The 19,134-nt window shown below is 35.9% G+C and overlaps 2 protein-coding genes across 4 annotated transcripts in view; both read right to left on the bottom strand.

The window, feature by feature from the left end:
* Fgf14 (fibroblast growth factor 14) overlaps nucleotides 1-19,134 on the bottom strand; it is a 661,678-nt gene that overhangs the window by 196,263 nt on the left and 446,281 nt on the right. The window contains exon 1 of one of the 3 annotated variants that reach the window (XM_052732366.1): nucleotides 8,055-8,073. The exons of the other annotated variants lie outside the window; for them this stretch is intronic. Coding sequence (XP_052588326.1) covers nucleotides 8,055-8,073 — 19 coding nt within the window. Of the gene's footprint in view, nucleotides 1-8,054; nucleotides 8,074-19,134 lie in introns of those variants that run through there. 3 annotated transcript variants of the gene reach the window in all.
* On the bottom strand, nucleotides 8,511-8,957 carry LOC128107791 (cytochrome c oxidase assembly protein COX20, mitochondrial-like; the record flags this gene model as incomplete). The annotated part of the gene is made up of 1 exon (XM_052734199.1): nucleotides 8,511-8,957. A coding segment is annotated over one exon (348 nt), but the record flags the coding sequence as incomplete, so codon positions are not given.

Genomic DNA, 19,134 nt, shown 5'->3' with positions numbered 1-19,134 from the left:
ACATTTTGACATCAGACATGGAAATGCAAAATTTCAAGTTTGCCCAGCTTGTTTTTGGTCTTGCTTTGATCTCATATTTCCTCACTATGTTCTCTTTCCTATGTTTTGGAATGGTAACATATATCCTGTACCATTATATGTTGGTGAAGTGTGTGATTTGCTTTTTGCTTTTGATTTTACAGGGGATTACAATTAAGAGATTGTATGACTCTCAGAAGAGAGGTTGAACTTTAGACTTTTAAATAAGTTGGAGACTGTGAGTGACTACGGGGACTTTTGAAGTTGGACATAATTTTTGAATTATGATATGGCTACAAGCATTTGGGAGCCAGGGAGTGCAATGTGATTTAAATGAAAATGGCTCCCAAAGGGAGTGGCACTATTAGGAGGTGTGGCTTTTTCAGAGTAGGTGTGGCCTTGTTGGAGGAAGTGCATCAATGTGGGTACAGGCTCTGATGTTTCCTATGCTCAAGCTACACCTAGTAGCTACATCTCTAACTACTTCCTATGTCCTCTGAATCAAGATGTAGGACTCTGAGCTACTTCTCCAGGACCATGTCTGCCTACACACTATGTTGCACCATGATGATAATGTACTAAACCTCTGAATATGTAAGCCACTGCAATTAATTTTTTTTCCTTTATAAGAGTTGCCATGATCATGGGGTCTCTTCACAGCAATAGAAACTCTGACAGCCACCATTACCCCCTCACTGAGTACTTTCCTGCTTTCAGGCTGCATATTGACAAAGTTGCTACATACAACTTGTCACAAAATTTTAAACCAGATGACCATACTTTTTAATGAAATCTATAGACACAAAAGTAAATGGATCTTAATGGAGAAGTGTATAGATATAAGAACAACCCTGTCAATATTGACTGCACTGTTTAAGTAATTCTCACAAGTTCTTTTAAGTTTTATGATGTTTGAGGCATGTGACTGGGCATGAGTGACTTCAATTTCAATTAAGGTTCTCTGTGGTTTATGAAAAAAACTGAATAGTACTTGTTGATAATTCTTTAAAAAAAAAATGATCCAAAGAACTTATTTTTGCACTTATGCCTGACTTAGTAAGGGTTTTCCATTCCTGTGAAGAAGAGACACCATGACCAGGGCAACTCTTACAAAGAAAACATTTAATTGGGGTGGCTTGCTCACAGTTAATGATTTAGTTCATTATCATCAAGATGGGGAGCATGGGGGTATACAGGCAGATGTGCAGCTGGAGCTGAGAGTGCTACATCTTGTAGGCAACAAGGAGTCAACTGACTGTCACACTAAGGAAAGCTCGAGCAAAAGAGACCTCAAAGCCTGTCGCCTGTCCCCACAGTGACATACTTCCTCCCACAAGGCCACACCTCCTAATAGTGCCAGTCCCTTTGGGGGCCATTTTCTTTCAAACCACCACAATGCCTATGTGAATTTTTTTTTTACTTGTTACCTTGTAGAAAGTAACAAAATGTCTAATATTCTTTCATTTTATAATTGCCACTAATTAATGAGGTCCAAAACAATTAATATAAAAATTCACCATTATTTTGCATAGCAAAAAGTTATTAAGCCATGTCATTCTACAGATTATAATACATCTGCTAATGTAACATAGGAAAGTGGTGTCAGATAAGCCATAAATAGTGCTCATACCCTTGATAATCCTTTTATTCCATGTATTTTGCTTAAATTTTGCAAAGCTTTCTGTAAAAAAAAATGTTTTCAATCATTTATCTTTTTTGTGGCTATTTTTTTTTTATCTCCTATGGCTCGAAATTGAGAGATTCAAAGAGTATCAATAAGCAAATATTCTCCAAATACTTCTTGAGAACATATTTGGTCAACATGATGCTGTGAGTGACTCATTCTACTCTATGATAATTGACTTTGTGTTCATCACTTTTCAAATTCTTAAGCATTTCCTAAATTGTGAGCAAAATAGAATACAGAATTGCTTTTTCATGATCAAATTAAAGTCAACTAAATCTAGGTGAGGTATACCGGGGTTTTAAATGATATATTGGAATTTGTTTTCACATTCCAGATAAATGAATTCTACTTGAAAATGTTTGAGATACTTCTGGAAATGTAGAGACTATAGATGTATGTTTTTATGCATTAGAAAACACATCAAGAAGTATTATTAATATGCACTTGGGGCCACATTTGACTACTTAATTAAGAATACTTATCTCCTGGTGACAAACTACAGTATCACATTTTTTCCCCTGTGATGGCATATTTGCTCATTATTTTGGATTCAAAGAATTAAACACAAAAACTGTCAAAGAATTTTTTTTATTTTTAGGAATTAACTTGTAACATTAATAATGTAACAGTTGCATTGATTAAAGTTGCTGGATGCATTTTTTTCAAGTAGGTAAGAAATTTCCTTCTATTAAAAAAATCTGGAAGAAAGTTTTATTGTTTAATATTTTGATTAAATAAAGAAAAAGGAGAACTATTGGTGCTCAAAATCTGTGAACATTTTCCCTATGGAAGCAATACCATATTGATACTAGCAGATGGTTAGTTTTACAATTCCACTGTGTTTTTAAAATCTTGTTAATAAGTTTGAAAAATCATCTACAGTATATTAAAGTGACTTTGAAAGGTGCATAGCATACATCTCAGAGCTAGGATTGCTGACACTCCTATCCTTCTGAATCATTGGTGGAGATACTAATGTCACCAATTTTAAATGATAGATCACTGGATTTCAAAAAATGTTTAATATCTCAACAGAGAAAAATTATTCAGTTTCACAAAAAATAAAAAGAAATATGTATATATATGTATAACCCCAGTAATATGACTAATATGTTCATATGATATACTCTTCTTTATAGTCACTGTTATAACTAGCTTTTTTCATTAATAGTAGAATTAAAGCCACATTCATAGTAATTAAGTGTTCTAGATTGACATTGTTTCTGTTGTATTCATCGTGTTTTGGTGAAATATACTCAAACACCTTCTTATATCTGTACACTAAAGCATACAAGTAAACTTCTGATACTTTCAAGATAATTATGAAGCATTAGTGACTGCTGGAGAAAAATTATCTTCAAACTTACTGTTCCACACTAATGAGTATGTTTCTGTTACTACTTCAAGAATAGAGGCATTGTTTTTAAAACTGGAATATATAAGGAACTCAAAAAGTACAGCAGAAAAACTCCAAATAATTTGTTTTAAAATGAGAATATGGTATGAATAGACATTTCTCAAAACAAAATACACAAATTAACAAACCTATATGAAACAATGGTCACCAGGGAAATGTAAAAGAGAGCTACAATGATATATGATCTCAGCACAGGCAGGATGGCTACTATCAAAACATCAAATAATGACCAATACTGGTAATAGTGGTGAAAAATGGAACTTGGATGCACACAACACCAGTACACCCATTTTAGAAACATTATGGAAGCTACTAAAAATGAGATATCATGTCATGCAACTACCTAAATATTTGGTTTATACAAAAAGGAAATCAAATAAACACACCAAGGACATAACTGCACTCCCATGTTCATTAGGCATTATTCATAATAATCACTTAACTGTGGAAAATTTACATTAAAAAGTGTCATATGTACTTTTATCAGGAGATGAATATATAAGTCACATATATACACATACAACATAGGATATTAATGCCATCTAAAATAAAATCTTGTCATTTGTGACATAATTGATGGAACTGGAAGACAATGTGTGAAGTGAAGTAAGTCAAGCACAGAAAGAAATAATGTATGCTCTCAAACATCTCTGAAAGCTAAAACCCCTGACCTCAAAGTAGTGCTCTACAGCATGGTAGAGTAATTTTAAGCTCCAGCAGTCTGTTATGTTCTCTACAAAGAACTGAAGAGAGGTCGAGAGTTCCAAACACAGAGAAATCACAAGTGCAGAAAGGAGACAAGGATCCTGATTATGCTGACTAGATCACAGCACCCTGTCTGCATGTATTGTATTATCATTGTGTTCCACAAGTATGTAGAAATAGTCCGACAATTAAAAAGGAAAACATATCTTTTGAAGATAATGCTTAAATGGAAATTAGTAGTAAATTAGAGGAAGAGTACCGGCTACAATTATTTTACTTTAACTAAGACTATGCCTCTAGATTCATAAAACATCTAAATAATGCCTGTGCTGTAGTTTGTGAAGAGGATATCATGATCCCAGCTTAATAGTAGAGAGAATTCAGTGATGTTAAATGATCATCAAATCTGTTCTGTTGGAAAGTCACAGAGCAGAAGCATTTGTTTTCTCTCCTACAATATCTGTCATCCAGAAGTCAGCTATTTGAAAATCAAACCATCTGTCATAGAATCAAGTACAGAATAGGGACTTACATCTAGAAGCTTATACTCCTGGCATCCTTATGATTGGCATTATAAATATGTGATCCCTTCTGAATTTTATATGAAAATGCTCATGTGCATCTTTATAGTATCAGATTTACATATTTTATTTATTAAAAGATCTCTGACCAAAATAAGGATAAGAAAACTCTAAGGGCAGGTGGTAAAGAAAAATGAACATATAACATCTAATGCTATACTTTCTTACTCTGAAAGTGAAACATATTCATTAAGAGAAAATGTATAATTCAAGGATAAATTCAAGATACTATAATCTCAATAATAAACGTTTTACTACAATTTCTCTAGTATTTGTAAAAGTGATTACAAACTTATTATAACCCATTTTTGACACAATTTAACAACTAAAAATTTACAGTTGAGGAAAAAAATCACAGAGTGAAAGATCATACCCTTAAGGATATGATCTGGAAGTCCATGGAGGACTAGTGTGCTATACAGTCTCTAAAATCTCTGTTACTCAAAGATCCCTTTCCCTAAGTAACATTCTGTCTTCTCTAATCTCTAGAACTATTCTTTACCTTAGTGTACAGGGTTTTAAAAATCTAGCTAAATACCAGAAGCCTCAGGACTCTGGTAAAGTTGCTATTAATCTATCTTGATCTTATGAGATTTTCTGAAAGATATGTGTGAAAGTAGCTTTCAAAGTATATGCACCCAGGATGTGTTCAAATCATGAACTGATTGATCCCTTACTCCTAATTCTAGTTGCTACCTTGTTTCAAGCACTCAAGAAACAAGGATCTATCTTTCAATCCCATCCCCATATTTTTATAAAAGATTTTATTTTATTTTTATTTTTAAGTAAATATGTATATGCTTATGTCTGTTTGGAAGTATAAGCACATGAATGCAGTTTCCCATGAGGGCCTGAAGAGGTGATCTGATTCCCTGGAGCTGGAGTTCCAAGAGATTGTGAGCTGTCTACCATAGCTGATGAGAACCAAAGAGCAGTATGTGCTCTTAACCATGGAGCTGTCTCTCTTTTTAGTAATCTACAGTGCAAGTTTCCCATAGAATCTGTAAAAGGAGTCTCACAGTCTTAGCTGCTTATACAATAATGCAATTATTTTCTTAATGTCCTGGGAGGTCAGAGTGTTGATTCGGTTTCACTGGGCTAAATCAAGATATTGACCTTGACTTTTGAAAACCATGAGGGGAGATTGATGTGTTCTTGCTTTCTGAAAAATCCTCCCAAGAGCATCATTATTCTGTGTCTCATGGACCATTCTTTGTGTCACTCCACCTTCTTGGTTCTGTTGTCACATCCCCTGCTATTGACTTTGATCCTATTGCTTCTTTCATTATAAGTACATTCATGGCTTCATTTGACTCAGTTGCTCAATCCAGAATGCCTATCTTAAGAACTTTAACACGGTTACATTAATAAAGTTCATTTTACCAATAGTTATCATGCTCATAGGTTTCAGGGAAAAGGGTGTGTACAAATTTGAGAGATTGTTATTCAGTCTCATCCACCCTCTTCCTCTCATATGGGAACATATAACTTGGCTGAGCACTATGCAGTCACTCATGTAAACCACTACCAAGAACAGCTTTAGAGTACCTCTGCCCTCAGCACCTTTTAAAATGAAGTCCTGTTTTGTATCTACTCAATTATTTGTTTAAACAGCAGCTGTTCATTTGATTCAATCTCTAATTACTGCTTTCCCCTGTCTTTCGGCATGATCTACTCCCTGCCCAGAATGTCTGGTGATCATTTTCTTTTTTTCTTTTTTTTTTTTTTTTTTTTTTTTTTTTTGGTTTTTTCGAGACAGGGTTTCTCTGTGGCTTTGCGCCTTTCCTGGAACTCGCTTTGGAGACCAGGCTGGCCTCTAACTCACAGAGATCCGCCTGCCTCTGCCTCCCAAGTGCTGGGATTAAAGGCGTGCGCCACCACCGCCCGGCTAAGTGATCATTTTCTATAACCTCGTTGGTTATACCTGATTACTAGAATATCTTTGGATTTTTATTATTGAATATTTCAGGAGAAAAAGGTGCACAGAGGGGCAGAACACAGCTATTCTTTGCTGTTGTGGAAACAGAAACATTATGCTCTCCTGTGGATTGTAAGAACACATTTTTTTTCTGAGCTCCACAGAAATCAATCCATGGAGAATTTAATTTCTTGAATTTATAAAATGGTTTTCATAAGATTTATGGCCATAGAATTGAGCTAAATAAAACTAAAGGTAAATGTGATGCTCTACAAAATGAGATTTGGGGCCTAAGGCTATCATCAGATGAAAGATATTGATTCTGAAAGTCCTTTCTCCCCTTTCCATTTTCATATCTTGTTAATGTAGCTTTAGGGATGGTAGTAGACCGTTAGCCTTCCTCCTCAGAAATTTAGACTTCATCTTAGATAAGGATTTGCCTTAACTAGTTTGGACTTGAAGAGAATTGAAAGTTATCATTTGAGAGAATAATAAAGGAACAAGAGTTATTTCCTAGATTGTGCATGAATGTTTGTATACATTTGTATGTGTGCATGTGTGTGTATTCATTCACATGTATGCATGTGTGTATGTGTATGTGTGTGTGTGTGTGTGTGTGTGTGTGTGTGTGTGTGTGTGTACAGAGTTGGGGGTAAACTGTAGAAATCTTGTAATTTTATGCAGAGAACACAACAGGAGGCCTTAAATAAAATAAAAACAAAAGTAAAAAACTTCAGGTTCTGTAGTGTTTTGAAAGAAAATGGCCCAAAAAGGAGTGGCACTATCAGGAGGTATGGCTTTGTTGGAGTAGGTGTGACCTTGTAGAAGTGTGTCACTGTGGGGATGGGCTTTGAGGTCTCCTATGCTCAAGCTACTCTCAGTGTGGTAAACAGTTCACTTCGTGTTGCCTGTGGATCAAGACGAAGAACTCTCAACTCTTTCTCCAACGCCATGTCTGTCTGCATGCTTCCATGTCCTGCTATGATGATAATGGATTAAACTTCTTAAACTGTAAGTCACTCCAATCAAATTTTTAAGAGTTGCCATGGTCATGGTATCCCTTCTCAGTAATAGAACCCCTATCTAAGACAGGTTCCTCAAAGAAGTCCAGCTTTAACATTTTTCTTGCTCACCTGTACCTATATCTCTGGCCCTTTGTGTGTTACTTTGTTCCTTCTTTTGAGGCCCACATATATCTAAATCTGGCTTCCATAGATAACATTAGCAAATGCTTCAAAAGAGGCCTTTGGCTGTGAGTTGGAAATAGCAGCCACCTTTTTCTGGTTCTTTCATAGATAAATTTCATGCATACATAAAATATTTGTAATTATAGACATGTCAGTCAATGGATCTCTCCCAGCCAACAGGGATAAACTGTTCAAACAGAGCTTTTCTTCAAGATGCCTCATGGATTCAGTCAGCTGTGCTAAGCCAGCTTGGCTACATCCAGCTTGTGCTCTCTTCTTCATGGAATAGGCGTAGTGATGCTCTCAAGACATTTAGTTCTGGCAGGACCAGTTTCAGACTAATTCATGTCAGAAATATTTTACTACAAACAGGAAACAGCAGCATAACACCTTTTTCACAGCAAAGTTTAGAAGTTAGTCATACTCAGCTAATAGTCAGGGAAGACACTTAGATACAAGTATCTTAATTTCACAGCCCTGCAGGCCTAGCTTTTCATGACTATCTTGTGTCTTTTTAAACATTCCAAAAGGTTGTTCTTACCCTTTGTCACTACACTCATACCCACCAATGAGTGCTCAGCTCTTCTGTCTCTGAGGATATTTTTCTGGTCCCAACTGCTCCCAGCCTCTCCTGCTCAGAGCTCCCCACTGTAGTGCCTCTGCTTTCCTGGGCCTGGGAAAGTTCATTATTTTGCCACCACTGGAAGGAAGAAAATAATGCTAAGCTGAAGTGCTGGACTTAGATCCCTGTGAGTTTCCGTCTGCAAGTAAAACCTACAGGCTTTTAATTCCATTTTCCTCCTAACATCAGGAAATAGAATTCATTTTCAAAAGCCCTATAAAGCAGTAGGCCTTTAAGAGATAGATATTTGATAAATAGGTCTTCTCTTAGATAAGGTGATCATACTATCCAGTTGTTAACAGAAACCCAACAGGTAGTGGCTTGGGAAATTTTTAGCCTCAAGCTGGGGTACTTTAATTAGAGACTATCCCAATTGATATTTTTTTCATATTTAAGAGATTTTTATTGTATACAATAAGACATTTGTGGTTGATCCAAAGGAGTAGTTCTCTGGGTTTCTAAGCTCAAGGTTGCTCAGCTGCTGTTATTGGTCTTGATTTTTCTTTCAGGATCAAGGTGGGTGCTTTCATATAAAATCTTATTTTTAATTCCTTCTCTGGCAATTCTTTCTTGGATTCTTTGCTTAGCAAAATTATACCTACAATGGAACCAGCATCCTAAAGTCACCAGGATAAATCCTCCTACTCCAACATCATATGATCTTCTAATTCTACTGGTCACTAAGAAATGTCCAAGTCCAGCCACAACAGATCCTAATGAGCCATAGAGTATAGATTCTCGTGCACATGGAATGTTCTCAACATCTAAAATTCCTAGGAGCTTAAAGGTCTTCTTCTCTGGCTCCTGGAGCTCCCGCAGCCATGGTGCCAGCCGTCAGCCCCAACCCACCCAGGCGCCCAATTGATATTTTTAATAAAATGAGTGACATGCAAAGAACAGAGGGGTGGGAAATGTCACCCAAACATGAGCTTTCTGCTTCATTGATAATAATGAGGCTGAATGTAAAATAAACTCATTTACCTAATAAAATTAACTAATTAAAAAAACTCATTACCTAATCACAAAAGAATAATAATTGAGAGATATTTTTCTATTAAAATTACTGAAAGCCAATAAAAGTTGCAAACAATATAAAAGCCAAAACATCCTAAACTTGGGTGCTCTTGTTTCAGTGCCCGTGTGTTTACATACAATTTATGCTTTCAGCAAATGGAAAAATTATCATGCACCTTAATTCAGTTTTATTTTTCAATTTTAGTCATTTAAGGTTCTGAATTAAAATCTTAATCTGTTACATTATAATATCCTTCCTTATTCAAAAATAAAGACAGGAACTAACTTTAGGGATTATCTGGCCCAACAGCCTAATCTTACTGATCCACAAACCCATGTGTGGAGGGTGACTAATTTCCTAAGTTCACAAAACTAACTGGAAGCAGTCATAGGCCTAAATTCTACTGGACTGATATCCTGTGTATATACACGCTTCCCCGTCATAACTCTGTACTTCTCAGTAGACTTCAGCTATACTGAGGCAGAGTGGCCATTGTAAGCTTCCCAGAGCACTTCTAGAACATAGCTATCATGATACCCTTCTTTTAAATCTTAAACAACTTCAGTTGGTGAATTACTGCATCTGATATTTGCAAAGCAACCCTCTTTCAATCAATATGAAAAGATAATTTTCAAATAAACAAACATCTTGTTTATATATCTTCCTGTTGCTCATTCATTCATTAATTCACTCAGTTATACAATGTAGTGAGTATTGATTTCCCATCACTGGTGTGACTGTGCTGTGGGATGGTCTTTATGTCAAATTGCTCGGATTGGTCAATAAATAAAACACTGATTGGCCAGTGGCCAGGCAGGAAATATAGGCGGAACTAACAGAGAGGAGAAAGGAGAGAACAGGAAGATGGAGAGAGACACTGCCAGCTGCCGCCATGACAAGTAGATGTGAAGATGCTGGTAAGCAACGAGTCACGTGGCAAGGAATAGATTTATAAAAATGGATTAATTTAAGATGTAAGAACTAGATAGCTAGAAGCCAGAGCCATTAGGTCAAACAGTTTAAACAATATAAGTCTCTGTGTTTACTTGGTTGGGTCTGAGCAGCTGTGGGACTGGCAGGTGACAGAGATTTGTCCTGACTGTGGGTCAGGCAGGAAAACTCTAGCTACATGACTATTCAAAGAACAGTAAGAAAATCATGTAGAGGATAGCTACATGGCACAGTGAGACTAAGCAGCAGAAAGTCATCCTATAAAGAATGCCACTTCTGCCTGCTGCATCCCAGAAAATATCTCAAGGAAACAATACCAAATGAGAACTTCAAAGTATAAATCTAAAAAAAAGTGAAATCCCAAGTTATGATACACACAGTTTTCTAAAACAAAAACAAATGTAATAATTCATGAAACACCTACCAATGTTCTCATGTCTCAGCAAAGAGATTCACTTACTCAACTCCTGTTTTCAGGCCTCCCACTGTTCTCAGAATGATATTACACTATACATTTCTGTTAATATTTGAAATACATTTGTTGCATTTAAGTGTACAAAGTCTAATCCATGTTTATATATACATACATTTTAAACATAATTATATATAGATAGATATATATAAACAAAATAAAGATGGATGGAAAGTATGAATAGTATTTATCAGTGGGTAGTAAACTGTAGCTTTCTCTGTTTTATTCTTTGTATGCTTCCCCTGATTCTTTAAAGGAATGTATACTGCCTATATATAATCATAAATATTGATCTTTTAAAACAAAGATGTTGATTTAAAAGAGTCTGAAGAAGGTAACTGATGCACAGTGAGCTGTGCGTACTCATAGCTGATGAGAAATCTAAATTTTATATAAATGTATTACCTACTTAATGTGAGACAGTATTCCACTTATATGTTATCAAAATTTTTGCATTGAAAATTCTTAAATATCAGAATCCTTCTTTTGACCTTTCTGCCTTCACAGATGTAAAAGTGACTGTTTCAACAAAATAGTTCTTCAAAATAAACTAAAGGAAAAAGAAGACAGGACAGCTTTTATCCTTAAAAAATCACAATTATTTAAGAGAAAGTTCAGCCTAGCTGCGTATAAATATTATGAGTAATATAATTAATGGATTGGAGGTATTTACAAGGTGGGATTGGAGGTATTTACAGAAAGTACAAAATTAATTTCCTGTGATAAAATATTACTCTCCATATAATTGTACCTCATCTCCCAGGTAAACAAGTTCCATTTTATTTCTGTAGCACTTATATCACCATATTCTCGTACAAATACAGAAATAAACCTATATCTCTGTGATGCCCAGCTTTGATAATATTCTTTGTGTGGTCAGGAAAACATTTGTTTTGTTTTGTTTTGTTTTTTCATCTTGGAAAGAGCCACCTGCTGAGTGTCCCTCCTCCTTCCTTGGTTAACGGCCACAGCAATTTACTTACATCACAGAAGCAAAATATTTTACACTATAGCACTTTTTTTTACACTCAGCATAAATTAAAATACACACAGAGAGAATTAAACCAATTAAGCTAAACCCTCTGATTCTGTCAAAGGCAATAACAGTGGCATCTACTGTTAAATGGCACTGTTGTTAAATTCACAGAAGTAGTTGTGCTTTGTTCCAGAAACCAAATGAAGATTGGCCAGATTGCCACTTGAACACTCCAATGACTTAACACCAGACAGAGTAACCCTTCCCCTTTTTCAGATTGAGTTATCCTTTTACAAAATATGGCCCAATATTCAATTTTCCAGAAGGCCCTGTCATTTTTCCCATCTTACAATTCCCTTTAGAACATAATTTTTCCTTTATTCACATGAAAAGCTTTAAACATTTTTTTTTCCTGAAAATCATACTCTGTTAATTTCTGGCCTTCTGTTTTCTGAGCTTTTCAATGTCTGATATTGATCCACCCCTTAGAGCTGTCATCAAGTACATACAAAATCTGCCAGTCTGTCCTACTAGTCTCTGGCATCTAAATGATTTTCATTTTGCCCTCCAATCTCTGCCTTGTCTTTCACTACCCAGGTCTTTATGTGCATCCTCAGAATGTCCTTCACTTTTTCGCTAGGCTGTCTTCACAGACAATTCAATCAGTAGTTCACATTCTATGTCTTTGGCATTCTAGAATCCACATTTATATGTTCAGTTAAATCACAAACACTAAGATATCAAAATGAAATTTCACTTATGATCATCTTGAAAACTCAGGACTCTGCTGCCTTCTCTCTTCTGTACCCTGTCTGAAAGACAATGGAGAATTTCAGCTCCACTGACTCAGGTACTTTGTTTCCTGCCCTGCTAATTACAATATCCTCTCAGAGAATAGCATCATGCTCACCCTACAGAAGCAACGTGATAAAGAGATACAGGATGACTGTGAAAGGCTGAGTCCTCTGGGTGCCAAACACCTGAAACACTACTGAGCAAATCTAGACTTGCCCTATTTCACCCCCAAGTCTCTTTTGATCATTTACTATTATTAATTAGTTTATTTTTTGAGTCTAGAATACACCTATTTGTGTCTCTCTGTGTGTGTGTGTGTGTGTGTGTGTGTGTGTGTGTGTGTTTCTAGTATAAAAACCTCAAAAAGATCACTGAGACCACTTTCAAATTTTAAGATATCATATAAATAATTGAAGGTATCACATGATTACGAGAATTTTATGGGAATATACATCTTTCATGTGTTAATTTGTAACCTAGCTCTGCAATTACAGCCCCCAGAATGTGAAAAACAAAGTTCTTTAGTGGTAAACAGTCTTGCCCTTACTTTGAGCCTAATGAGAAAAGAGCTGTGTAGCCCTTTTTCTTAAAAGGAAATCACAAGAACATAAAATAAGACTGAAATTACAGCTTTAGGGCCAAACGTGATAGGGCTGCAGGCAAGTATTCTAAAGTGAAATAGTTAGTCATTTGTTCCAACCCACATTTACTATCTTTCCTTTACAACCATTAAAACTTAACTTTTAAAAATAAAAATATTTAGTTTGAAGAATTTCAGGTGAAAGAAGCATGTTCTAAAGTCCTATGCTACAACTAGCTAGCGTGTGTGTGTGTGTGTGTGTGTGTGTGTGTATTTGTTTGCTTGTTTTTGAGCTCAACATTTAACATAGCTTTACAATAATAGGGAAGAGAAAACCTCAGTTGGATAATTGGAGTCCAACTTGGTGAGAAGAAGATAGAAGCTATAGTGATATGAGAAACTCTTCTCTTCTCTCAATTGTCTTACATCATTTTATTTAGAAATGTTTTCAGCTATGCATCACATATAGAAGTAACCTAGTTACTTTCAGCAGCATCAATGATATTATATGAAGTTTTCTATTCTCTTAAAACCTGAGTTATTTTTAACAACTCCCAACATGTATAGACAACAACTACCTTAACATGAACCAAAATTATTCATACTCTTTTCCCTGGTCAGTTTGAATGTTTGTTTGCAATCTATCCACTACTCACTTTTCTCTGTTCAAAGAGAAAATATTTGAGCATCAATCAATAAAAAAATTCTTCAGAAGAATTTTATATTGTTGTTTGTGAATACATATTTATTGAATTAATGTTACTAATGTCACATCAGTGTATTTTCATAAAATAATATGTAATTTACATATTCATTGATTTTTACAACCAATGATAGTATTGAATAACAGTTTAAATACAGTTGTCTTTATATTCAAAAATATGCACATACATCCATGTATATGGAATTTGATATACATTTTGAGACTTTTGCTACAAGAAGATAATTTGGCCAATTATGGCCCACATATTCTTACGTTTCTGTAAGGTCTTAATGTCATTGAAAAGTTTCTAATGTCTGATAGCACTGTGGCTGTCACCAACCTCTCAATGAAAGGCACATATCATGTGTCTGTTATGATACTGGTGTAGACAATCTATAATATACAATATATTGGTAAATTGTCATGTGCTATTTGAGCTCACTGAGAGCTGTCTCTGATACTGGGGTCATCTCCCTTCTGTTTCAGACCCAAGTATGTTTTTCTCAAAGTGTCTTCTAAGGCCCCTTGTCTGAGGATAGGCTGTGACAGGGAGGGAAGAAAAGAACAAAAGGGCTCAAGAGTAAAATCATCATGTTCTTGAAAACAGCTAGAAGGTCAGTCTTTTCCAATAGGCATTATTATAGTTCAACCCATGGTAGAAAAATGCCCATAGTAGGAAAGAGAAACCAGAAGTTCATCTGAGGGAAACTCAGCCAGGGAGAAAAGGTTCAATCAGAAACTTCAACTGATTCCTCAGCTTCACTAATTGGTTTCTGATGGATGTTGTGAGCACCTGATTTGCTGATGTCATTTCTATATGTTGTTATTTGTTCTTTTACTTGGAAGCCTCACCTGAGAGGGCACTATATTAGGAAATCCATCTGGCTACTTTAAAAGTGCTACCCATATCAAAATTTTTCCAGATACTTTTAGTACCTGATATTTCTGGTGTTTTACACTCTCTCTCTCTCTCTCTCTCTCTCTCTCTCTCTCTCTCTCTCTCTCTCTCTGTCTCTCTCTCTCTCTGTCTCTCTCTCTCTCTCTCTCTCTCTCTCACACACACACACACACACACACACACACACACACTCTCTCTCTCTCTCTCTCTCTCTATCGTCTATCTATCTATTATCTATCTGTCTATCTATCCATCTATCTATCTATCTATCTATCTATCTATCTATCTATCATCTATCTATCACCCAGCTATCTCTTGCTATGTATTCTTTTACTTTGGCTTGGTGTATCCTTAATAAGCTTGCTCATTCAAAACTGAAAGTAAGGCTATTGTTCATCTTTCACTGGACTGTATAGAACAAAACCTTGTGCAATGCTAATCAAGTAATAGTTCATCAGTGAAGCTGTCTACAGTACTTAGTGCTTGATAATAATGACCAACAGTATGAACTGGTTTATGAGTCTTGCATACTTTATTTTTAATTTGTTTATTCTATTTATTGTTTACTGGAAAGAACTCTTCCCTTTTTCACATGCTTAAGTGTCCTGCATTTCTTGAGGACTTCATCTCTTGACTACATAAAAAGACCATGTGGGGTCAGGAACCTGTGCAATATGGCTGCTGCACATAGCTTCTATGATTTCTATAAAATCACAAAGATACCTAATGATGCATTTCTCATCACTTGTTCTCATCTTTTATTGATGTATACAAATACTTCCAGGATAAGAGACATACTTTAATTTCACAATTTCTTTTTGCTTACACTCATTAGCAGAACACAAAAATATAAATTCCCTATATAATTCTGCTAATGTTCTCCAGTGATAACTTTTCTAATTACCAGAAATAGTGGAAAGACAGAACAAAGGAGACACTACTAGCCGCTGCTGTGAGGAGCAAGATGTAAAGATACCAGTAAGCCACGAGCCACATGACAAAGTATAGATTTATAGAAATGGGTTAATTTAAAATGTAAGATCTAGCCAGCAAGAAGCCTGAGCCAGTAGGCCATACAGTTCATAATTAATATAAGCCTCTGTGTGTCCATTTGGGTCTGAGCAGCTGCAGGACCAGGAAAACTTTCAGCTACAAATGGCACCCAGACATGGTGGCAAGAGTTTCCACCTATAAACTGAGAGAGCTTTAGAAGAGATGATAAATATAGCTAAAAGCACCTTCCTACTACATGTCGCTCATGGCAGGCTGAGGTACAGTGATGTGTCCCCTGGTTGTGGTGGGTTCACAACGGGCAGGTTGGAGCTAGAGTGTGGTGGATTCCTGCCAAGTTACACAGAGGTTTCTCCAAGCCATACAGTGCACTGCATGATGGATTTAGCTTTTGCTAGTTCAAAAAAAAGTGATATCTGGACTACATGCTGCTTTCATGGAGGCATAGACCCACTGCTTCCAAGAGTTGGTGGTGCACATGGCTCCCAGCGCTGGCAGTAAATATATCACCACCATATTGGGAAGCTGAAGTGGGCAGAATCAGCAGCCAAGGCTTCCACTTCAGTACTAGCCACTGAAGTTTAAAAGCAATAGATTCACAATAAGGCAGATTCAGATGGAATAAGACTTTAAATGGTTTACAGTGTGTGGAAAAATGTACATAGGCTTGAAAGAGAGAAGAAAATAAATGTAGACAGTTACATAAAGAAATAGCTTTAAAAAATAAAGTCTTTAAAGAGACAGTAAAGGTAATATAAAAATAAGCCACATAAAGATGGATATTACACAGAGAATCTGGATTGTGTTGCCTTTGGAATTTTTAACTGCAGAAAGACATTTGATTGTGAAGACTGCTGAGTTAAATCAATATGCATATTTTTTTTTTTTTTTTTGGTTTTTCGAGACAGGGTTTCTCTGTGTAGCTTTGCGCCTTTCCTGGGACTCACTTGGTAGTCCAGGCTGGCCTCGAACTCACAGAGATCCGCCTGGCTCTGCCTCCCGAGTGCTGGGATTAAAGGCGTGCGCCACCACTGCTCGGCCAATATGTATATTTTTAAAGGCATCCTGATTTCAAAATTTGTGTCTAATTTGTATTGCTTTGGAAAAGAGGTTCTGCTTTTGTTTCCACAAAAGATGAGAACCTGCGGATTGCTTCCAGGCTCATGTGGTTTGATCAAGGAAGACCCCCTGAGATGTCTCCAGATGTTCCAACATCCAGATCAGCTTCAAGGCAACTGGCTCAGACAATGCAGCCTCACAGACTATTCCAGTCAGGACTTGACCATAATTCTTAATTTTTTCAGGATCCCCAGAAGATTGCCAGCATCCTCATCCAGCAGAAAGTAGTATGAGAAGCTATGCCCAAATTCCCAAAATATTGTTTATGAATGTTTATTTTTATTTAAAGGGGGTTGATTATAAATACAACCTCTTTCTAAAGAAGAAAGGGGATAGTATAGATAGGATAAAAGGGTCGATTATTGAACCTACTTTTAAAGAACAACAACTTGTTTGAAAACGTTTTACATTGCTATGGATTTTAGTTTATCGATAAAATTTAAAGTTAATTTTGTTATACTGTGTGCATATTTCTACTCTTGTTTAGAGTATTTAGTTTGTGCAACTCATTTGAAATTGCAGTGTATAATTGAGAAATACAGATTAAAGTTACTTATCTATGATAATCAAACTTATAGTCAAGTTAGTTAAGTTTTCTAGGTGTGCATAGGTATATTTAAATTAGGTAGATAATCTTCAGACACTTCAAAGATCTACAGAATATGGCATTTAAAATGTTTTAAGAACTTAGACTTTTCTGGAAAATAAGACACATCTGCTCCTAGCAGCACCGATTTAATTCAAAGAGGAAGATGGGCATCAAAGACATCTCATATGGAGTTTATCTTCTTCTTGGCAAAAATAGCCATTTGGGCAAGAAATTGTTCTTGCCTGGACTGCTTGACAAAATGTTGTATCAACTGGACATGCAGGACCCATAGGAAGGTGACCACTGAAATTTGCAAGGCGAGATAGTCCTTCAGGTTTCTGCTTTGCAGAGGAGACTATCAGACATTCTACAAGACAATTGGAAAAGCAACTAAAAACACTCTAGGCATATAGGCTGAAGATGGATACCCCAACATTGCAGAGAAATTTGGATGACTGTCCAGGCAGGCAGCTATCTCTGTCATTCACAGAATTTTGGAAGTTGCTTACAATACATTCCCTGTTTACTTAGGTAATATTATATCCTTCTGAGATCTTCGATGTAGTTGAAGACTAAATGGTTGTAATTTTCCTTGGCTATGATAAAAGATAAATTAGATATGAAACTTTAGACTCACAAATATAGGAAAGATAGAATATTTTCTTTTATTTTGCCAAGTAAAAATAGACTAGATATTACAACTGTAATTCTTGCTTGATAACTGTTTTGTTATATGTAATTTTACTATGTTAAAGTTAATACCTTCCTTTTTGATTAGACAGAAAAGGGGAAGTACTGTGGAATGTCATTCTATATGCTATGAATGTGTGTTGCTCTGATTTGTTGATAAATAAAATGCTGATTGGCAAGTAGCCAGGAAGGAAGTATAGGCGGGATAAGCAAAGAGAATTAATGGGAAGAGGAAGGCTGAGTCAGGAGTCACCAGCCAGATGATGTCAAGGCAGAACTGAGAAAAGGTACCAAGCTACATGGCTAAACATAGATAAGAATGATGGGTTAATTTAAGTGTAAGAGATAGTCAGTAATAAGCCTGAGCTAATGGCCAAGCAGTTATAATTAAGATAAGCTTCTGAGTGCTTATTTTATAAGCAGGCCATGGGTCTGCAGGGGCCTGGTGGGATTGAAGAAATATTACAATTACACATTTTAAGTATTTGTTAGTTTCAAACCTATAGAGTCATCACTAAGAGCAAGAAGTAGACTTTAAACAATCCAGAGATTCACAAGATGAAAGACCTTGAAGTAGTGAATAAATGTGGTTATTGTGACACCCTGGCACTTTTCCAAGTGGCAGGGTCCCTCAAAATACAAAAGAATGAAATAACTTGTATGCCCATAAGTCAGTGAATGTATGACATATCTATATGCAGTGGTACTATTTGTTTTTAAAGAAAAAAAAACACTGTTATATAAAATACCAAGAATACACCTCATAAGAATTAATTTGAACAGTTCCAAAGCCAGACACAGAAATGAGGATACTAATCAGAGAGCAGCAAGATGGAAGTTTCTTGATGTTGGAAATAGTATTTGCTGACCTGAATAATGATAACAAGATATACACATTTGCTACAAATTAATTGAGACTGACATCTCAAGTTGCATTTTACTTTAATGTATCTAATATCACAAATTATAATTATAATGAAAAGAAATAAGATTGTGATCTCAAATAAACACCATGCCAAAAGCATCAACTCAAATGTCCTGGTCATCTTGTGTACAGCTTCAGCCAAGGATCTGGAAGTTACAATGTTGATGTCCACTTTAAGAGCCACAATTATCTGCACAAAAGCCACTCTGATAGCTGATGGAATCTGGGGGAATGCAATGTCCTGCCATTAAGAGCTCTGTGCTTGGACATATTAG

Source organism: Peromyscus californicus, unplaced genomic scaffold (genome assembly GCF_007827085.1).
Source record: "Peromyscus californicus insignis strain IS unplaced genomic scaffold, ASM782708v3 Scaffold_12__1_contigs__length_115047231, whole genome shotgun sequence".
Lineage (NCBI taxonomy): Eukaryota > Metazoa > Chordata > Mammalia > Rodentia > Cricetidae > Peromyscus > Peromyscus californicus.
This window is presented reverse-complemented; position numbering and strand designations above follow the sequence as displayed.